The following is a 21,428-nucleotide window of genomic DNA, read 5'->3' as shown; positions in this document are numbered from 1 at the left end:
TAGACGGTCAATCCATCATGGATTATGCATGCTTTGGTGACGCTATGTCATTTGACACCACTTTTCAAACTAATAAGTTTGAAATGCTTTTTCACCATTTGTTGGAACCAACCATCATAATTAAACAATAATTTTGGTGTTGCATTGATATTTAATGAGGCTATTGAATCATTTTCTTGCCTCTTTGAAACCTTTCTTCCAGCAATGTCTAGAAAACATCCAAGTACAATTTTCACCAATCAAGACATGGCCATGGCAGGAGCAATTGCTTATGTATTCAGGAATACAAGCCATTGTGTTTGTTTCTGGCACATCTATCTTAATGCCGCTAAACATCTCGGGCATGTAATTCAGAAGCACCCTGATACTACCTGATTTTAAGAGATGTGTGTATGAAGATAGACATGAAGATATGTTCATCCAGAAGTGGCATGAATTGTTGAGTAGTATGACCTTGAGAAGAACCAATGCATGTGATTTGAGGAAAAAGTGGGCTATTTTGTACCGTGACTCGCTCATTCACAGCTGATATGACCTCGACTCAAAGGAGTGAAGGTATGAATAATGTATTCAAGAAAAGATTTCGTAGGAAACTCGGACTTTCAGAGCTCCTTGTGGAATGTGAGAAGGTTTCTACTAGCCTTCATGAAAATGAGTTAGACACAGAATTTAACTCGCATCGAAAACCCCCGATTACTTATAGCCCAAATTTGCCTCTGTTGAAGACTACAGCTGAATCATATACAAGGTGGATGTATTCTAAGTTTGAAGAAGTATTTAAACTACATTTCTCAATCTCTTGTAAATTGTTGTAAACAGATGGTTCAGTTTTGACATATATGGTTACACATATGAAATCTATTCATGGAGCAACCGTCATCTTCAACACTGCAGATATGGACATTACGTGTTCCTGCAGGAAGTATGAGTCCATAGGTGTGTACACACACTTTAAATTACAATATAGTTTGTCATAAATAAAGATGTAAAACTGAATCATTATCATGTAGGTACACTATGCAAGCATGCCTTCAATGTCTTCAGTGTAAATGATGTTTTCAATTTGCCGTCAAATTATATGTAGTAGACCGATGGACAAAATATGCTAAAAGAGGATTTTATATTGAGAAACAAGTATGTACAAAGAAAATTATGAAAACACATGCTGCACGTGTCTCACGAAAGGCGACATCCCTTGCACTGAAGTGTTCGGTGTCAAAAGAACTTCTTGTTCAGTTGGAGAAAGCCGTTGATAATTTGGATTTGGAAGCGGATAATTCTCTAAGCAAGGTGCAAAAAAATCAGATGAGGTTCATTTAGTTTCGACTAATTGTGACACAGACACATTGAAAGGATCAATATCATTTAGAGTTCCTCGGGTCGTAAAAAGCACAAAGAATAAACGGCTCCAAAGCGCAGTTGAAAAGAACACAAAAAAGAAGAAAAGTGATAAGAAAAAGGTATTCATCCTACTCATTCTTAGCTGATTTTGTTTCTGCCATGACTGCTTTTGTACTGATTTTTTCATACCATAGGAAAAGCTCCAGTTGATGTTGTAGAAAATAGAGATGGTGCTGATCCAGATCAATTGATCGTAAGACATGAGTTATTTTTCCATTCCTTTTTTCCTTAACTTACTTCGTGGCAATTTTTAGGTACAGTTTTATATTCTTTGACACAGGGACTTCATGCTGCTGGGGTCGAGCAATCTTCAACCATATCTCCTCCTTTGATCCAAAAAGGGTATGCTAATGGCACAATGCCAGACTTTCATATGTATGCGAATTCTTCTACAATGGGCGCTCCATATATCCAAGGAGGATATACAAGTCTCTTACTTGGAGTTGGTGAAGCTGCTACACTGCATTCAACTGCTAGGAAATTACAATTTGGTGGACTGCCAAATCATGAAAATAAGTAGCATATATGTGTTGCTTTGTAATGAATTATGGAATGTTACAACTGAATTGTTTATTTTTTGTATCTAGTCTAGCCTGGGCATTTGAATATTTACATATTTGTCATCACTCCAAAAAAAATTTGTTATTCTTAAGTTGGACTTTGAGAAGGCTTTTGACAAAATTGAGCACCAGGCAATAATCTCAATAATGGAGGCACAAGGCTTTGGTCAGAAATGGATATCATGGATCAAGAATATTTTTAGCTCTGGAACATCACAGGTTCTGTTGAATGGAGTCCCTGGAGAAACAGTTCATTGTAGGAGAGGGGTGAGACAAGGAGATCCTCTATCCCCATTACTCTTTGTCCTTGCAGCTGACTACCTTCAGGTATTAATCAATAAAGCCAGAGACATGAATCTGTTGAAACTGCCAATCCCATTACAATCCTCAAGGGACTTCCTTGTGATCCAATATGCTGATGACACCCTAATCAACTTGGAAGGTGACCCCAGGCAGCTTTTTTTTTTCTAAAATCTCTGCTCCAGAATTTCTCTGATTCAACAGGACTAAGGGTCAACTACAGTAAGTTAATGATGCTGCCAATCAACAATCAACATCTTAGAGGAAAAGTTAGAGCACCTAGCAAGAACTTTTGGTTGCTCCAACAGAAGCCTTCCCTTCACATATCTTGGCCTTCCTTTGGGACTGACAAAACAAAAAAAAAAATCCAAGACTTTCTTCCACCGATAAACAAATGTGAGAGAAGGCTGGGAGCTATTTCATCAATGCTCAGTCAGGCTGGCAGGCTACAGATCACCAATGCAGTCTTCTCATCTTTGCCAACCTATTACATGTGTTCTCTTGAGTTGTCCAAAGCAGTTATCAAGCAAATTGACAAGTTCAGAAAACATTGCTTATGGAGGGGCTCTGACATCAATGGAAGGTCACAACCAAAAGCTGCATGGGAAATGGTTTGCCTACCAAAAGAGAAAGGTGGTCTGGGTGTAATTAACATTGAAACCCAAAATCAGGCTCTTCTAATGAAAAACCTAGATAAATTCTTCAACAAAAAGGACATCCCTTGGGTAAACTTGGTTTGGGAGAAGCACTATAAGAATGGTAAACTGCCAGATCAAATCAGAAAAGGATCATTTTGGTGGAGAGATGTTCTGAAACTGATCCCACAGTTTAAAGAGGTGACAATCATCCAGCTAAAGAATGGTCAATCCTGCATGTTTTGGAAAGACAAATGGCTAAATCAGACTCTGCAAATGTAATTCCCTGAAAGCTACTCCTTTGTAAAAAATAAGTCAATTTCAGTAAACAAGGCTTTCAGTTTGCACTCTTTAACCGAAATGTTCAATCTTCCACTATCCCAAGTTGCCTTCAATCAAATGCAAACACTCCAGCAGATGATGGAAACAATGATTCTGGAAACTGAGGATGATAGTTGGGCCTACATTGGAGGGTCTACCAAATATTCATCTTAAAAAATGTACAAAAAATTGATTGGGCACCATCCAAATGACCCAGCTTTTAATTGGATATGGAAGAGCTTTTGTCAGCTCAAGCATAAAGTCTTCACCTGGTTACTCTTAAAGGACAGGTTAAGTACAAGAAACATCCTAAGAAGAAAGAACTTGCACCTTGAAAGTTACAACTGTGAGCTGTGCAACCAAGGAGTTGAGGAGTCATCTGAACATTTGTTCATTCACTGCCCATTTGCTCAACAATGCTGGGGTCTGTTTAATTTGGAAACTTCACCTGCTGGTGGAATCATTGATAATTTCAATGCAATCAAAAGTCAGTTGCACTCTCAGTTCTTCATGGAGACAATCATACTGATGTGTTGGACCATTTGGACAGCCAGGAATGAGTTAATCTTCAAAGCAAATCAAATCAGTCTGCTTGATTGCAGGCACAACTTCCTCAGAGAAGGGAAACTTGTGGGGCTGAGAGTGAGGACTAGTCTCTCTTTACAGTTTGATCAATGGATAGAATCCTTAGAAATGATCTAAGTCCTCGCTTTTGTTTTATTTTCTTTGTTTCTTTTTTTGTTTCCTAATCTCCCTGTGTGGAGCTGCTCTGTTCTATTTGTAAAGACCTGTTGTTTCTTTTCCTTTCAATAAATTTCCTGTAGGGGCTGCGGCCCCTCCAGTTTCGTCAAAAAAAAGTAATGCTACAGCTTAGAACTCCTTTTTTCAGTAATGTCAGTCTTGCATTTATTTCAGAAATCAGTCAGGCAATCTCATTGTTTTTTTTTTTTTTTTTTTGAGGCAAAACAGGAGGGGGGCGCCCCTACTGCAGGCAATCTCATTGTAGCTCCATGTACATTTGAGATTATCTGCACCATCTTAACTGATGACAAAGATCCTGTTGTTTTACATTCTAACACAGCCATCGCATTCCAGACTTCAAAACCATCCAAAATGGAATATGTATTTCACATTCAAAAAATTACATTGTAAATTAATCATGTCAGATCATTTACAAATAGGTCATTTGACACAACAGTAATCAACACTGATCCTATCTCTATAAATCTCTCCTTTTTCCACCATATATATGGTTTATTTGATTCTACCTATTTGATTCAACCGTACCAAACTTCTGAGCAAGTTAAGTAAGCTGGGAAGACATCTTGAAACAGCTAAGACCTTGAAACAGTTGCTCCCTGTGTACAGAACTTGACTCCCTTGTGTTCTGTCCAGAGTATACCAGTTCAGTAAGAGAAGCTAGGAAGATATTGAGAATGCCAGAGGCACTGTATGATATTCAATATCCTTCCACTGATGCAGCAGCAACATTCATTTAAAAAAAATGACAGCGCCATTTGCTCCTGCTATCAAATCGACAACTTTTCTTTTGGAAAAAAAATTCTGGTGCATAAATCTTACTGCTACTAGTACTGTCCATTATCTGCATCATCAATCTTTGGTTGTGGGCAGTCCAATTTCTTGTTTGGATTTGGGTTATCTGATACTGATCTCTCACCTGAAGTCACGAGTTACTGTGGTAGAATTTTGCAGCATATGGCCATATAGGGATCAACATCTATAAAGGATTAAAATGGCAAAATAGCATACCACTAAATGGTTGAACCGCTGGAGTCTAGACTGAGGCTGAAAACTGCAATGCAGACCTGCAGGTTCGAAACAAGACTTTAGAAATCCATCAGCTAATATATCGAATCTAACCAGATGGAATCATGGATTGATAACTCTACCTCACGGCAGCAGACGAGAGGTGGCCGTGGGTCTCATACTCTGATTGTAGCAGAGGGGGCGGCAAAGGAACTCGGAGGAGACGACTGCCAAGGACGACGGGTCGATGGCCATAAGCTGCGCCACACGAGGTCGGCGCGTGAAGGGGAAGGCACGGAGGGATGAAAGCATCGGCGCCGGTGGATGAGCGATGAAGCGACGGGACCACAAAGTAGATGAGGGATTCAGTGGCGGCGGCAGGTGAGGCTGAGCCGAGCGTGTAGCGAGCGGAAAGGCTGGTCAGCATACGAGCCGAAGGACTGGTGAATTGAAGCAGTGGTGTGGTACGGGAGAAGGCGGCGTCTGATGCGCGTATGTAGCGGATAGACTCTATAGACGCGATCCAGGGAAATTTTTTTACCTATTCTTTAGGCACAACCTGAGGATCATATCGGCAGTTAGTTACAACGACGTCAGTCACTATATATCCTACGTTGTCTCGTAGTCTCCATTCACCGTCAGTTAATTAATTAATCAACAAACATGGAGAGAATCATCGCCGCCGTCTTTCTTCTCCTCTTCTCGTGCCAAGCAGCAGCAGCCGCCGGAGCAGCTCGCGTCCGGCGGCCGCCGACGCTGGCGAGGCACTACGTTTCATCATGGGCGCGCCGCCACAGCCATCACGTGACGGCGGCGGGTGACGACGGCGGCGTGTCCCTACCGCCGACGGTGCAGTACGAGACGCGGCGGTACACGCAGCGGCTGGACCACTTCAACTCCTTACCGGCGAGCTACGCGACGTTCCAGCAGCGGTACCTGATCAACGACACGTTCTGGGGCGGCCCGACGGCGCCCATCTTCCTGTACGCCGGCAACGAGGCCGACATCGACCTGTTCACCAACAACACCGGGTTCATGTGGGAGGCGGCGCCGCGGTTCCGCGCCATGCTCGTCTTCGTGGAGCACCGCTACTACGGCGAGTCGCTGCCGTTCGGGGGCACCCGGGAGGCCGCGTTCCGGGACGCCGCCACCAAGGGCTACCTCACCGTCGCGCAGGCGCTCGCCGACTACGCCTCGTTCGTGCTCAGCCTCAAGGCCAACCTCAGCGCGCCCGCGGCGCCCGTCCTCGTATTCGGCGGATCCTACGGCGGCATGCTGGCGGCGTGGATGCGCCTCAAGTACCCGCATGTTGTCATGGGCGCCGTCGCGTCGTCCGCGCCAATCCTCAGCTTCTATGGCATCGTGGATCCCTACGCGTTCTACGACCGCATCACCGACGACTTCAAGGTACACACCTCAGGATTCGTTCGTATTTTATACTGTACGGGAAAAATCTGAACTTTGGATTCATTTTCTTGTTTTAATAATTGTGTGTGATTAGAGCGAGAGCAAGAACTGCTACGACGTGCTTCGGAAGTCGTGGGACGTTCTCTACAATGCGCTCGCAACCAAGGAAGGCCAGGCACTGCTGAGACGTACATTCAACATGTGCAAGTGAGTGCTCAAAACTAAGCAAGATTTTTGCACGAATTTCATACAAAACAACAGTGGATTCCAATCAAAGTGATGACATTATACGATCCGATCTGCTTGCTGATCACACACACACACACACACACACACACACACACACACACACATCCATGGATACAGGGGCAGCAGCGTGCAGGACATCCCGTCTCTGCTGGACAACGCGGTGGCCGAAGCGGCCATGACGGACTACCCGACGGCATCGGGGTTCCTGACGGCGCTGCCGGCGTACCCCGTCCGCTCGATGTGCCGCGCCATCGACGACCGCCAGGCGGCGGCAGCGGCGTCGAGCTCCGGCTCCGGCGACGGAAACGACGGCAACAGCACCACCGCCCTGCTGCTGCTGTCCCAGCAGGTCCGGGACGCCATGAACGTCTACTACAACCACACGGGCGCGGCGTCGTGCTTCGGCGCGGCGGAGGACGACGACCCCTACGGCTTCTACGACGGATGGAACTGGCAGTCGTGCACGGAGGTGATGATGATGGCGTACGGCGTCCGCGACGGCAGCGTGCTGCCGCCGTCGCCCTTCAACTTCACCGACTTCGTCGACGATTGCCGCAAAGACACCGGCCTGCCGCCGCGCCCGTTCTGGATCGAGACCGAGTTCGGCGGATACGTAAGTTGCAACGACATTCGTACTCGGCCGGGCCGTCTGTTGGGCTGGGCTCAGTCGCAGCTCGCTGAAAAATGGCCGTCAGTTTCTGGTTTGTTGGTATACTTTTTTTTTTCTTTTTGTCAAATCAAAATATATGAAAATGGTTTCTTTGTTTCAGGATATTGCGAATGTCATGAAGAAATCTGCTAGCAACATCATCTTCTTCAACGGGCTGCGCGATCCGTGGAGCACTGGAGGGTAATGGGCCGAATTCGCTGAAAATATATTTTCCCCTACGGATTCGACGAAAATATATAGTAGAATCTTTCCAACTTAAAAATGAATTCAAATTTTGGCTATATTCGCAGCGTGCTGAAGAGCATCTCTGACAGCATCATTGCGCTGGTGGAGCCCAAAGGTCAGTGAGCAATTTAGCTTTATGTCTTCCTAGTAATATATTTGACCATGCATGCATATGTTTTTGCCTGTCTAATAATAAGATAAATAAGATTTGGACATTGTTTATAAAACACATATATATGGTGTACATGATGTGCAGGGGCACACCACGTGGATTTGAGATTCTCGAGCAAGGATGACCCAGAGTGGCTGAAGCAGGTGCGGGTGAAGGAGACGAGGATCATAGCGCGCTGGCTCAAGCAATACTACAGTGACGAGGGCATTGCAACCTGATCGAAGCTTTTAATTTTTTTTTTCCTCAGCTAGCTAGCTCCTCGTGTTCTTTGATTATTACTGTTACGTAGACTAGTAGATTAGGCAGGCTAGTCCAGATGCATAATCTCGTTTTAATTTTCTAGGTGGTTTTATTAGACTGTCGTATCGGATCAAGACATTTGCAGAGAAATAACACATCATCCCTCCAATGCAATGCAAAGTATCATGTTATCATGTTGTTTGGGTGTCATAAGACACGTACGACTTAGATCGAGGCCCTGTTTGGTAGATTGGTCAGAAACAGCGTTGCTTAATCCATAGGCACCGAGGAGGAAGTAGATATAGCCTCTTCTGTTTGCAAGCATGCAGACGCCACATCTGGACTAAAGCTGATTATTATAAGGTCACAAGTGGCGGCACGGCACATGTGTGCAGTTGATAAAAAGGCGGCTTATGACATTTATATCGTCTAGCACTGTTTCTTAGTTCATTCACTAATTGTTAGGAACTAAAACCTACAGTGACTATATATATAGCTTAATCTTATATTGTTTAGATACATATATAGCTAGACTACTAGTAGGTAGTAAAAATATAGTCTTAATAAGACCCCTGGGTGTCTGGACGTCTGGTGTTTGCAGGTAGGCACATTTTCATATCCCGTTTATTTGGCCGATGTGTGCAGGGTCGTCGGACGTTCTTTTTCTACAGAGAAGAGAGAACACACCAGTAGACAGGTGGGTTTCAATCCCGGTTGACAACTGGCTTTGCCTCGCGCGTAGCTTCCCTACCAACTTAACTGCACACCACATGTGCCAACGTCCTAGGCGCTCTTCTTTTGAATTCACCCGTAGGAGATCTTTAGTCCCGAGTGGGAGACCTCTAGTCCAGGTTGGTGATGACACCAACCGAGACTAAAGGGTTGCTTTTAGTCCCTGTTGGTGTTACCAACCGGGATAAAAAGGTCTTTGGTGCCTGTAAATTTTAGTCCCGGGTCTAATGCTCACATTAGTCCCGAACTCCAATACAACCGAGACTAAAGGTGCGAACCGAAAGTCGTTTCTCTACTAGTGACAACACTGCCTAACACCCTTTGGTTATCCTCCTGTGGCATGAATAAAAAATAATGTCAAAGTGCATAAAAATAGGAAATATGTAGTCAAAATCTATAAAAACACGATTATCTGTTCAAAAACTACTTATTTGTCAAAACCAGTACCATTCTTTCGTCAGTCTCGCCTAGCAACCAAAGTGTTAGCTATATTGTCATGAAAAACCATTCATATATTGATCATCGTTTCCTAAATGGGTATCATTTCCACCACTTCGACGTAGATGGCTCCGATAATGGCATGTTGTTTTCATTAAGATCGCACGTGTCAAAAGTCCGCATCGGCCTTTGCACTTTCTCGAACAGAGTTATGCAGGGCCATTTATATGCATGCATTACCTTACTTTCTTTCTGCATTGGATGATTAGAGAAGTCCAACAAAATCCTCCACTTCATCTTTGAAACTCCAAATTGAGGTGGCGGCAGCGAAGGAGAGGATGGGAGTCGGAGTCAGGATGCCTGAAGGCAGTGGCGGCGACAAGTGGGAGGTGGATACCAAGAGAGTAACACAAGAGGGAAACAAGAAAACCTCGTACACAAGGATATAGGGTAGGGATATCTTGGTCATTTTTTCTCTGATTGCACCTTTTAGTTCACATTGGTCTCCCTATGCCAACCAGTGAAATGATAATTAGTTAAGGTATAGACTCAATTGTTAGTTTACATGTTTGGATGGTTAAGGAGTAAACTTTATGTAACTTAATTTTAGTCTTTGTATCCAAGCATACCCTGAACAAAACCAAACCCACGCATGGATCACAAGTCTGGACTCTAGAATGGCCACCACCAGGCAAGCATGGATGAAGTCCAGACTTGAGAATTACTACCAGGCATGAGCTAGGGACAGGAAGCTCCACTGGTAATTTAAATGGTCGTTTAGCCTATTTAAATACTATATTTAAACACTATAGTATGATCTATCATTTTTGTTTAATTAACTGTTTATTCTATTTGACTCACAGATGATTGGTCCTTTAGTGTTGAAGAAAATTCCACTCCCTCCATTCCAAGTTGTAACTTATTTTAATTTTTCTAGGTACATAGCTTTTAATTTGCTACGTATATAGATCTTACATATGTTTAGGTATAATAGTAAAAACCATGTATTTAAAAAATCAGAACGACTTACAGTTTAGGATATGTTTGATTCGGTTATGTGGTGTGGAAAAACTGCTGTGATCAAGTACGAGCTGTGGAAAACCTGTTGTGAGTTATATGTTGTGAAAACGTTATAACCAATTTGGTTGAAACTACTATGAAACCTACCCCTCTTTTATCTACTTTGAAAATGTGTAAAATATATCTCTATTTCCACCCATTCGAAAAAAATGAAAGCCAAAAGTAGGGTTCAAAGTGCTACAGAAATTGCATTACACGGAAGTAACTGCTTCTGAAAAAATAACTTTAGGTTACATCCGTTTGGTTGCCTTTTTGTTTTTTTAGCAGTAGAAACACTTTGTAGAAGCTGGAGTAGTTAAACACAGCCTTAGAACGGAGGAAGTAGTAGCCTATTTGTACCTGCACTGCACGCCCCGCTTGAGCTAGGGTCAGTCATGCATGGAGGCCGGGCCTTTTAATTTGCGCGGCTGCTTTTCTAGCTGACCGAACGGGATCGGAGCAGGCACAGCACGAGGAACACGGCAAGAGGGAGTGTGGATGACGCGGCAGCACAGCAATAACTAGCTACGGTCCACTACTAAGCACGCCTGGGTGTATGGATGGATGGATCAATAATATCATAGCATCATCGGACGGATGCTGGATCTACCGGAACAACAGTTTGATTGCCCCTTTTCATGCGCCCAATTGCATCGCATGTGTCCATCATGTCCGGTTGTCCATGCATCCTCTTTATCTCCGCAAATACACTCGCACCCTTAAAAAAGTGCACATCTTATTTTTCGAGTATTTGATCAACTTTAAATTTGACTAGATCTGTATAATTAAAATAATATTGACAATAATATTTGAGTAAATTACATGGTCAATCCTTGAACTTTGTCTCGGTGTGTCGTCGAGGCTCTCCAAGCTCTTGAAATGTAGTTTTTAGGTCCTTGAACTTGTTCCAAATAGGCCCTTTCTACTCCGCATCACGACATCACATAACATAGCAGTTGGATCGTCCACACATCATTCTTGACCAGGGCAGGAATTTAATGGCAAAGCAATTGTTCCGCATACCTCTGCTGCCTAAGTATCTATAGCTTTGGACTTGCCGCCACCACTACTGATGACGGCTTGGCCTGGGAGAATGACGAAGGCATAGGTTAGGAATGGTGAGCTGGCGACTATGATGCGATGCCTCGCTAGATTGGAAAAGCATAGAGAATAGAGAGATGGAGCTAGAAGAGAGAGGGAGAGCTGAAAACATGGAGATGAAGCTAGAAGAGAGGGAGAGCTAGCGTGTAGATGGAGTGCTAGAGATCAACCATGTGGGTTAACTGGAGCTTGTTTGGATCTAGATGACATGCTACGACAAATTTAAGGACCTAAAAATAAAATTTAAGAGATCTAAACCTAGATGACACACTAAGACAAGTTCAGATACCTTAAAATATATTTTTTGAGAGTTTGAGGACCTAGTCACCTACCTAGGTGACACTATGAGACAAGTTTAAGGACCCGCTCCTTCGTTTTCCTCTCAGTATTTTCATATGTTTAATGAAACTTAGGATTATTTCACTCCTTGGAAAACAATATGTGTGCTTATATATATATATATATATATATATATATATATATATATATATATATATATATATATATATATATATATATATATATATATATATATATATATATATATATATATAGGGAGAGGCTATTCAGTAGCCGGCTACAAAATAAGTTATTCTGTAGCCACTTCCATTTACTATAATTTTATATACTAATTTACTATAATGTCAATACATATTTACGATAGTTGGGTTACTATAACACATGGGGATATTTACCATAACGTTATATTAAACCACTTAGTAAGGAGTTACTATAATCTCATAAATTAACATAGTAATTATCATAACTCAAAGTGGCTACAGAATAAGTTATTCTGTAGCCAGCTACAGGATAGTAGTTCTATATATATATATATATATATATATATATATATATATATATATATATATATATATATATATATATATATATACTGTACATACACGCATGAATGACGATATGCATGTGAATGGGACGGTGGACGGAGACAGGACAGAGTCGAGAGGGACGACGACAACGACGTCACTTGTCACCGCGCTGCCACCCACCGTACCCTTTGGGCAAGCATGGGTAATGGACACACGAGGGCGCGGCTGCCTTGGTTGGTTCGTTCAGGCCAGGGTGGTTCAGTCACCTGATTGCATTGGAGGCGCCATCACACAACCACAAGCAAGTGAGGGAAATCATTCGTGCATGCATGAGCATGAGCTCGCTTGCGCGCGTGCATGTGCCACACACCGCCTGGCGTCCGCCTCTGCGCACGTACACCAGGACCAGGACCCAGGAGCAGAGCCAATAGTCGAGCCGGCCACCAACAGTCGCGTCGGCCAGACGCCAGACTCGCTCCTTCCTGCTGTAGTGTACGCTCAAGCTGAGGCACACAGCCGGAGATGGATACGGCGTACCGGTGGCCTGGTGCTGCTGCATCACCGCAGCAGAGGACGACGATGCAGGAGGAGGGAGATGATCGAGATAGGGAGAGGGAGCCAGGTGTGGGCACGTTAATTCCCCCGGCGGACCACGAGCAGCGGCCACCAGCCACGTACGCACGCCATCGCCCAGGCGTACGTACGTTAGGGGCCCGAGGCCGGCCGGACCAGGAGCCGAGTGGGCGAGCCGGCCAGGAGGGAAGGGAAGGGACCGACCTATATATGTAAACGTACGTACAAATGCATGGACCATGCATGTAGATGCAGGTGCAGTACCTGTACGTGTCCGGCCGGATGCTAGCTGATAATGGCGCGCAGAGCGTGCGTGCGTATCCACCTGCCGCACGTTACCCCCCCTCGCCTGACTGACGCCAGCCTTGCTCATCACATCTGACTGTACTCCCCCCTGTCCGGAAAGAGCGTGTGTGCGATCGATCATTGCATGTTTCCTCCTGCTCTTTACTTGAGCACTCACTCGATCGTCCATACTAGATCCATGCCGCCTCGTTCCTCTGCTCATGCATGCCCGCGCTCTGCACCAAGGTGTTCTCTGCAATGAAATGCACCGGACCACATCCACATCACGAGCACGGTTAGGGCTGCTAGCCTTGCCTTACCGTGCCAGGGTGGGCGAGCCAATTTGGCTCTCCCACAAGAACAAGGCAAAAACTTGTTCGCACGAACGGACGACGAGGTAAGCTGACTCAAGAACCAAACACAAGGGGTTGCTTAGTTTGTTTGATGGACACTATTATACCTTGCCGAGTGAGCATGGCTAGCCTCAATGCCTGTTTGGTTTTTCTTACCTGAGTGGTAAGATTCACCTCTCTCCTATGGGAGAGCCAAATTCGCTCGCCCGCCTAAGCAAGCTTTTCATCGATCGCGCTGACGCAGCCAAGCGAGGCGAGGCAAGACAGACCCTAAGTTTACATTTGATTTCTCACCTAGTAAGGCAACACAAGGGCTAGCAAAGAATCCAAGCACTAGCTAGCTAGGGATTCAAGCTAGACAGCAAAATGGTCCAACAAACCCACATGAATATGGGCAACAAGGCACCAAGAATAAAATCCAACCAGTGTTTTATACTCCCACACCCACCCACCCAACCCTGTAGCACTGTAGCGGTCAGTGAGAGAGGAAAGAAGGAGAGAGAAAAATAGCTTCGATGAACAGTATCGATATAGGAGATGAACCGGAGAAGTCAGAGAAACCGGAGCCGTTCCTACTACAGATTCGGGCACTGTGCACACGCTCACGCCTCGCCACAACCGCCCGCGTCCGCTCTGTCCCCCTCCGGCTCTGCCTGCTGCTAGCCGCACCACCGAGGCCTCCACCCGGTCTCCAATACTAGTCCATTTCACCAGTGCTCGCTGACAGGCGAAACGAAAAGAATGCGATGGAGCCGGCACCGCACCACGGCCTGCATGCAACGCAGGTGCAGGCACTGCCACGGCACGTCAGCGAGCCGGCCGGCGGCAGGCACGGATCGTCTGCGCCTCTGCTTTGCCCTGCACTGCACACAAAGATACGCTAGCCGGATAGTACACCTCCAGAGATCACAGAACAAGTCACTGTGCACTGTGCACTGTGCACACGCGCGCACTTGCAGTCTCCAACGCAACGAGGCAGTACAAGAGAGAAAAGCTTTTTGCAGCCTCGCCCGCGTCGCCTACAGCAGCACAAGTAAAGTGAGAAATGAAATGACATCAGTTGGAGGAATGGTCCCTGCCACCACGTAGTACGCACCAAAGACGAGAACGAAAAAATCTTGCAAGATGTGCTCCTGGATGCTGCTTGCCTCATTACAAAAGGCAACCAAGCAAAGCACCAACGGATGGCAGGCAACTATATATGCAATGCAAGGGGGAATAATGTAAAATCGGCGGCATCTTTACCTTCTTCAGTTTTTCTTCTTCTCCCACCCAATATGACTGCGACTGCAAGATACTCCTACTGCCTGCAAGACAGACAGAGAGAAAGAGACTTCAGCGGGCCGGATTCACTGTTGCGGTTCAGAGGTTTTCAGGGCATGTGATGTGAGTGAGCATTTGCCATGATAGCCACATGATGCCCGCCATTATTGGTGCCAATGCCATGCAGCAACCACAGAGGATCGGCGTACATAAACGCTTTTTTTTTTCACGCTCGTGCAGCTTACACTGATGCATGCATCCATCCTAGCAGGCGCAGAGTTTTATAAGTAAGTACGACATGTCATTTAGGCATGATGCTTTGTAATAGTATGAGCAATGCTAAAAGGTTATGCAAGCATTTTTCAATGGCAGATCTTGTACTCCCCCATTCCAAGTTCCAGCTTGTAAGTGGTTCTGACTTTTCTAAGTGCATAGCTTTTGATATATAATATACACTATCTAGATGTATCTTAAGAAAACCAAAACCGACTCAAAATTTTGGAATGGAGAGAGTATCTTCTAAGTGTAAATAGTTTAACTCAGCCTGGCCAAAAAAAGAAAAAAAAAAGAATGCCATCAGAAGTCCAAATGGGTAAGGCTTGATTGCGCATTTCCAGCGCCACATTTGGGAGAATGAACAGGGGGGAGAGTAACATGGCGCTCAAGGTTTGGTTTTTCAGCCCAATGCATATGCATGTATGAACTCTGGCCAGACAGGCATGGCCGTACGAAAAAGGGAAACCGAGACCACAACAATAAACAAAACCAGGGGCAATAGCATGTGTCCCCTTATCTTGAGTTATCTTGTATTCAATTCCACAAGATACCAAATCATTCATGTGCATGGAGAAACCAAACCTACATTATCAAAAGCTCTCTTGGTCTTGGGAGGGGCAGGTGAGCTGCATGATTGAGTTAGCAAAAGGACCCTGCTGCGTGGTTCCCTACTAGTACTCGCATGGTCATCTTTTAAATATCACGCACTCTGGTCAAAATTCATAGCCCAGTGCATGCACTGTTCCAGTGCTGCAAAATGAGTACCCGTGTAGTTTACAATCTACTAGGACATCCTGCCACATGTTTAATAAATTCGCATTCAACCATATAGTATCTTCATTCTTGGTCAACGTAATACGTGCAAATATGCTATTGCCAATAATACTAATACAAGAGTATCGAATTGATATGTAAATTTCTGTACCTATATATCTTTCAGTTTTTTTTTTTCACAAAGTCTTCTTGTTAGGTTTGAATGGGACATGTTTATGAAGTCTCCCTCTCATGATCCCACCCTCATGAGGCCACTATAAAATGTAACACATGGGACTCTACAAGCCTATTCGACTTTAGCGAGCAAGGGCTCATCATTTGCATTGAGATGCAATGGAGTACCCTTGAAAGCTAAGAGATTCCACCAACTGAACTCAATTGTTTCATACCGTTTCATACTCCAAGAGATGCTAAATATAGACTAATTATAGTTTAATCAAGATTACCTATGCCATTGCCATGCCATCGAGAATACTAGTCTTTTGCAGTGCATCTGTACATGTAGCAAGTGATTAGCAACTTCACTAGCTTGTTGCATATTCCGAAGTTCATGAACACAGAAAACAACAAAGTTAAGAATAACTTATGGGGATTTGCGTCAAATGGAGGCAGGGAACTGTGAGGGCTGTGAGTTGTATACATACATCAATGGAAAAAGCTGGACGAGCTTGGGACAGAAATCAAACCATCTGACTCGAAAAGCTTTTGGAAATTGGACAGGGCAGATCTTTGTCCAGGTCCGATCTTGATCCTACTTCTCATTCCAATGTTCGAATATTGTGGTGTTTGGGAACTTGAAGCCCCAGGAACAGAAAGCAGGACAGATAAGGCTAATGCCACGTGAGATAATAATCACATATCACCAATTCTCTGGTCCTGGATCCAAAAGAAAAGGGCTGGATCAGAAGAAAAAATAAATATCTGTGATATTCGAATATATGGAACTAACCTAATAATCTAATTATAAATGTTAGAAACAGCCAAGTAACAGAATGAACGGAGTGATCATCTTTGAAGATCCATTCGGTCACTACTGGACTCTTGACCGTACCTACTAACAGAACGAGGGACCCTAATGGTCCCTCTGGTTTCCCAAAGGTTGACAAACTGAATAATACTTCACAAATCACAGGAGCATATATTAGTCAGCATACAATGTATCCAACCATGTACTGCTCCGCTCATAACCATGTGATGGAATACTTGTCTCCAAAGTACCAAGCAAAGCGACATCGCTGATTTTGTCCTTCGTATTATACAGCGCTTGATACAGATCTGTCATTAAAAATGTAGGAAAACAGATCATAAACTGTTCTGCATCCCAATCCTCCAACAACAAGAGGTGCTCCCCAAATGCCCAATGCCATGTTGAGAAGAGCACCGGTCCTTACAAAAGGTTAGCTAATAACAGAGAGAAATAGAGTAGTCTCTCTTTGCAATTGGTCCTCAACAGAGGCAGGCAGGTTGTCCTACAAGGATGGTTTGAATGAGAAAATAATATCTTACAGCCAATTCCATCAATTGTGTAAGAATCCAACCAGAACCAGCTTGTTACATGGAAGTCTTGCTGCCCTATTAGGTGGTCAGCCACCTATTCAATGAGGCAGGCCTGACAAAACCCTTGATTGTATTGAATCTGAGATCAGAAAATGGCTGGTACTAGTACAAAATAGTGCGTGATAGTTAGAGCACACGGTCCATACGCCTCAAGTGTCACATCCTGCGAGATCAGTACCCTCAACAAGTAATTGCCCACCAGCTATTCCATGCGGACCACAGGTATGAAACTGCTGCCAATCTATCGATGCATCTTTTCACCTAATCTAGCCTAGGGCACCTCATGCCTCCACAGTCCACACTCCACAAGCTTCAGCTCCTAATACAACCAGGACTTTCTTTCACCGTCCTAGAGACGGGTCGAACTGAAAAAACTACACTCCTGCAGATAAAAATGGGGAGCTAATGACAGTGGTCTCATGTAGGCTCCAACCACCAGAGCACATGGAAAACAATGGTAGGGCCTACTCCTCTCCACCTCCCTGGATGGCTGTGGTTAGGCCACAATGGCCAGGCACCAACTTTGAAGTACCACCACCTGATCGTCCCTCATCAGCTAGCTCAGACTACATATTCTAACCTCAGCACCTCTGAAGCCCGTCACTTTGATTCCTCCTGTCTAGCCCAGATTAAAAATTCCTGCCCTCCTCCAAGCTAGATCAAATGCATCAAGACCTCATGTTATGTACCAGCGAAATATTAATACTACATCGCATAGACGCTCCCAAAGTCCTGCTTGGGAGCCTATAAATGCCTGACCAAGACACCTGCATGGTTCTCTACGCGACACACCATCACTGCTACTCCTCCCCACCGGCAAGCTTTCGCTGCAGACAGGAACCTAACACAGACTTCTTCGCTCTGTAACTCTTTCTTTCCTCCAGCAGAAGAATGGCCATGAATCATCTCTCCCAAGAGCACCCCCAGGCCTGGCCCTGGGATGTGGCCATGTACACAAACCTACACTACCACCACCACTACGAGAAGGAGCACCTGTTCGAGAAGACCCTGACGCCGAGCGACGTGGGCAAGCTCAACAGGCTGGTGATCCCCAAGCAGCACGCCGAGAGGTACTTCCCTCTCAGTGGCGACTCCGGTGAGAAAGGCCTTATCTTGTCCTTCGAGGACGAGGCTGGCAAGCCATGGCGGTTCCGGTACTCGTACTGGACGAGCAGCCAGAGCTACGTGCTCACCAAGGGCTGGAGCCGGTACGTCAAGGAGAAGCAACTTGACGCCGGCGACGTGGTGCACTTCGAGAGGATGCGTGGTTTTGGCTTGGTCGACCGCCTATTCATCAGCTACAGGCGTCGCGGTGAGAGTGCAACGGTGGCTGCGGCACCGCCACCACCTGCCGTGCGCGTAGTGGCGCCTGCACAGAGCACTGGCGGAGAGCAGCAGCCTTGGAGCCCAATGTGCTACAGCACATCAGGCTCATACCCAACCAGCCCGGCCAATTCCCATGCCTACCGTCACTCGGTGGACCATGATCATAGCAACATGCAACATGCAGGTAAAAGACTGATAACAAAAAGTAAAGAAAGATCTGCAACGTAGTCTTCTGATACCTCTTACACCATTTCTGCTGAACAATTGCAGGAGAATCTCAATCGGACAGAGACAACAGGAGTTGCAGTGGGGCTTCAGCACCGTCGTCACGGCGGCTCCGGCTGTTCGGCGTGAACCTTGACTGTGGTCCGGGACCGGAGCTGGAGCCAGAGACACCAACAGCAATGTACGGCTACATGCACCAAAGCCCCTACACTTCCAATAACTGGTTAGCACTGAAAATCCATCAGAATTTGACGCGTCATATATAAATGTTCCTTTAGCTAACGAGTTTTGGAACTTTAATATGTCAGGGGTAGTCCATAACAACATGATGAGGAGATTTAAGACTATGCTTGCAGAATCCAAACAACCAAAGTAGTTGCTAGCAGCAGCCTAGTACTACTTGCACAAAGTGACAGGTTTGAATTGACCTGTGCAAGGAAAAGGAAGGAAGTGGAGAGATCCCTTGTTTCCCGGGCAATCTTCCTTCCATCCCCAGAATGCTGCCTTTTGCTGTTCCATTTTTATTTTTTTTCCATGGCTTCCAGAAACCCTACTTACTGTATGGGATCTGGCAGCAGGCATGTGTGGGAGGTTTCAGGAAACATCAAGTTGTGAAGGAGATCGAAGGAGACAGACAGAGATGTGTATGTATGTGTCATCTGTACCTATGTCTATGTGGGTCCCATAGAGAACAAACTGTGAGTTGATGCGCCTGCCTCCTGAAGAAACAATGCAATATCCCCATGGGGATTTTGTTCCCTCCCCCGTCTCCTTACTTCTACTGTTCTATCCTGCAATCAATTAGTGGTGCAATGCTTTCACATAAAGGGATAAGTACGCAATAGTGCAAAAGTAATGTATTTCACCTTTTCTCCTCAAAAAAAGTGGCAATCTGTTTTGGAAGATTATAGGCGAAAATTAGTCACCTCTATAACAATATTTTGAGTGCTAATCCTTTTATGCTGCCTTACATGCCCAAGATTTTGTAAGCAATGACCTTCCACACCATCGCCGTCAGATAGGACGTTTGTGTGAGATAAATGACAAATTTTCTGTTTGAGTTTTGCCCAAATATGTATTGTTTCATCACCCAATTCCAATTATTCCAAGGTAGTGGAGATTTTTCATTGTTGGTGTCATCAGACTCAGAGTTATTTAACCATGCATTTAAGTGTGCTTCCTCTTGAACGTAACAGGTTATCTATGGGTAGTTTGCCTACTTAGTAGAAAAATAAATAGGCCAACAACAAAGTAACAGTCAATGGTTATTTGGCTGATGGATGGAACTATCGCGAAAAATGGAATGAAAGTGTTGTGTTTATAAATTTTCGGGTGGCTAAGGGAACCATGAGAGGAGCATAATCAAAGGAAGAAAAGAAAATGACCTTAAAATAATGGCATATAAGGATACAGACACAGTGGTAATTTACATAGAAAAATCACAAACCTTCAACTTTAAAGAAATGATGAGGGCATAAGCGATGCCGACACCTGGGGATTTTCATGTCCTAATTTTTTAAAGCTGGTATCCACCTTTTTGTTCCCTGGGTAAGGAAAGGTGCAACAAAAGTTTAAATGTGCAAGTGGGATCAATTGCCCTAGTAGGATACTAAGAAAAGGCTGGCTAAGTTGATGGTCTAAAGGGCAAGGTTCGACACAAAAGGCCACAAAACTCCAATAAGCATGAAGATTCCTTACAGCATGTATCAAAAGAAAAACAGAGGACTGTCTCCTACTTTTGTTGCTTATGTAAAGAAGGGGCAAAAAATAGCTCGTACGGTGCTAACAACAGTTTATTACTTAGACAACCAGTCAATAAAATGAAGTAGACACCTAGAGGAGTATCAACTAACTAAACATTGGCTCTTAACCGAGGCCCAAGGGTAAGCCAACAGGATTACTGTGGCATCAATTTGTGAAACACATCAAAGATAAAGACAAATACATGCACAAAGAGTCTATAATATACTTAACTAACAAGTATTTCATGTAACTCAGTAGCATGCACTTGTTAGTTCTTAGCCTAAAGACCACGGGATACTGTAAGTATCTGGAGAGCTAGGTATGTATTTGCTATATATAGATACAGAACAGAGACAACTGTTAAACATGGTCCCAGAGCATTAGATTGATTAATGGAACGATGACTGCGCAGGTTTCAGATTCATCTGAATGGGTTTTGTGGCAAGTGCGGTAATGATGATTAAACAAGTAGGTTAACTACCGTATCAATAACAAGATTTCCTGTCTGCTTACTAAGAAGTCTAGAGCACAAGCCATGTGCCAGGGTTCTTTCCTTAGTGGCAAAAGATGAGCCTTATCCCAGGGTTACATGATTAAGACTTTTGAACACCAATTTTTTTATCTTAACATCAGCGCAAATGGGTCATGTGACTGCCATAATGGTAAAGTAGACCCACCCTACTTAACACATACCGAGGAGAAGAAAAATATCAAAGGGTCCCGACTACAAAGTACAGTTTAATCACGTCATCATGTAAAATATGCATAGAAATCTTCAACCTTTACCTTTTGATGCTCAACCTAGCAGTTTCATTGCAGACTCACTGCATGGATGCAAAACTTGGGGCTACCAAAGAAAGAATACATATGACAACGCCATGATGGTGGGGCACTAGAAGTAACCATCACAAGATTGAAAGCCACCAAGATGAGAATGCAGCAGATATAA

The 21,428-nt window shown here is 44.5% G+C and overlaps 2 protein-coding genes, 2 long non-coding RNA genes and 1 pseudogene across 5 annotated transcripts; 3 read left to right on the top strand and 2 right to left on the bottom strand.

Moving 5' to 3' along the window:
• The first annotated feature begins 530 nt into the window (after positions 1-530).
• Positions 531-1,921, top strand: LOC136479396 (protein FAR1-RELATED SEQUENCE 5-like; annotated as a pseudogene).
• A 2,535-nt stretch (positions 1,922-4,456) lies between these two features.
• Positions 4,457-5,357, bottom strand: LOC136481521 (uncharacterized). Its single transcript, XR_010764742.1, has 3 exons — positions 5,128-5,357; positions 4,988-5,043; positions 4,457-4,895 (listed from the first exon to the last, which is right to left on the bottom strand). It is a non-coding gene; the product is annotated as an uncharacterized lncRNA (long non-coding RNA).
• Positions 5,358-5,622: 265 nt separating this feature from the next.
• On the top strand, positions 5,623-8,127 carry LOC136481513 (uncharacterized). Its single transcript, XM_066478852.1, has 6 exons — positions 5,623-6,391; positions 6,486-6,598; positions 6,758-7,253; positions 7,411-7,490; positions 7,601-7,650; positions 7,792-8,127. Exons 1-6 carry the CDS (start codon positions 5,648-5,650, stop codon positions 7,923-7,925), a joined length of 1,617 nt encoding a protein of 538 aa, XP_066334949.1. The 5' UTR covers positions 5,623-5,647; the 3' UTR covers positions 7,926-8,127.
• A 5,656-nt stretch (positions 8,128-13,783) lies between these two features.
• LOC136481511 (uncharacterized) lies at positions 13,784-19,508 on the bottom strand. Its single transcript, XR_010764734.1, has 5 exons — positions 19,402-19,508; positions 18,751-18,941; positions 16,075-16,504; positions 14,561-14,622; positions 13,784-14,334 (listed from the first exon to the last, which is right to left on the bottom strand). It is a non-coding gene; the product is annotated as an uncharacterized lncRNA (long non-coding RNA).
• Positions 17,823-19,411, top strand: LOC136481510 (B3 domain-containing protein Os11g0156000-like). 2 transcript variants are annotated; one of them, XM_066478851.1, is made up of 3 exons: positions 17,823-18,695; positions 18,782-18,959; positions 19,045-19,411. In XM_066478851.1, exons 1-3 carry the CDS (start codon positions 18,077-18,079, stop codon positions 19,055-19,057), a joined length of 810 nt encoding a protein of 269 aa, XP_066334948.1. In that variant the 5' UTR covers positions 17,823-18,076; the 3' UTR covers positions 19,058-19,411. The 2 variants fall into 2 exon arrangements, with proteins under 2 accessions (XP_066334948.1, XP_066334947.1); XM_066478850.1 differs by having other exon boundaries at positions 18,782-19,411.
• Positions 19,509-21,428: the final 1,920 nt, after the last annotated feature.

The sequence above is a fragment of the Miscanthus floridulus genome, chromosome 9, assembly GCF_019320115.1.
Source record: "Miscanthus floridulus cultivar M001 chromosome 9, ASM1932011v1, whole genome shotgun sequence".
In the NCBI taxonomy this organism is placed as follows: domain Eukaryota; kingdom Viridiplantae; phylum Streptophyta; class Magnoliopsida; order Poales; family Poaceae; genus Miscanthus; species Miscanthus floridulus.
The sequence above is the reverse complement of the archived record's forward strand: the minus strand, read 5'-3'. Positions and strand labels throughout refer to the sequence as shown.

Excerpts from the sequence above, each read along its gene's own strand:
- LOC136481513 (XM_066478852.1), top strand. The coding sequence starts at position 5,648 with ATGGAGAGAATCATCGCCGCCGTCTTTCTTCTCCTCTTCTCGTGCCAA. Across the intron at positions 7,491-7,600 it reads GATCCGTGGAGCACTGGAGG|CGTGCTGAAGAGCATCTCTG; the intron begins GTAATGGGCCGA and ends CTATATTCGCAG. Across the intron at positions 7,651-7,791 it reads TGCGCTGGTGGAGCCCAAAG|GGGCACACCACGTGGATTTG; the intron begins GTCAGTGAGCAA and ends CATGATGTGCAG.
- LOC136481510 (XM_066478850.1), top strand. The coding sequence starts at position 18,077 with ATGGCCATGAATCATCTCTCCCAAGAGCACCCCCAGGCCTGGCCCTGG. Across the intron at positions 18,696-18,781 it reads TAGCAACATGCAACATGCAG|GAGAATCTCAATCGGACAGA; the intron begins GTAAAAGACTGA and ends GAACAATTGCAG.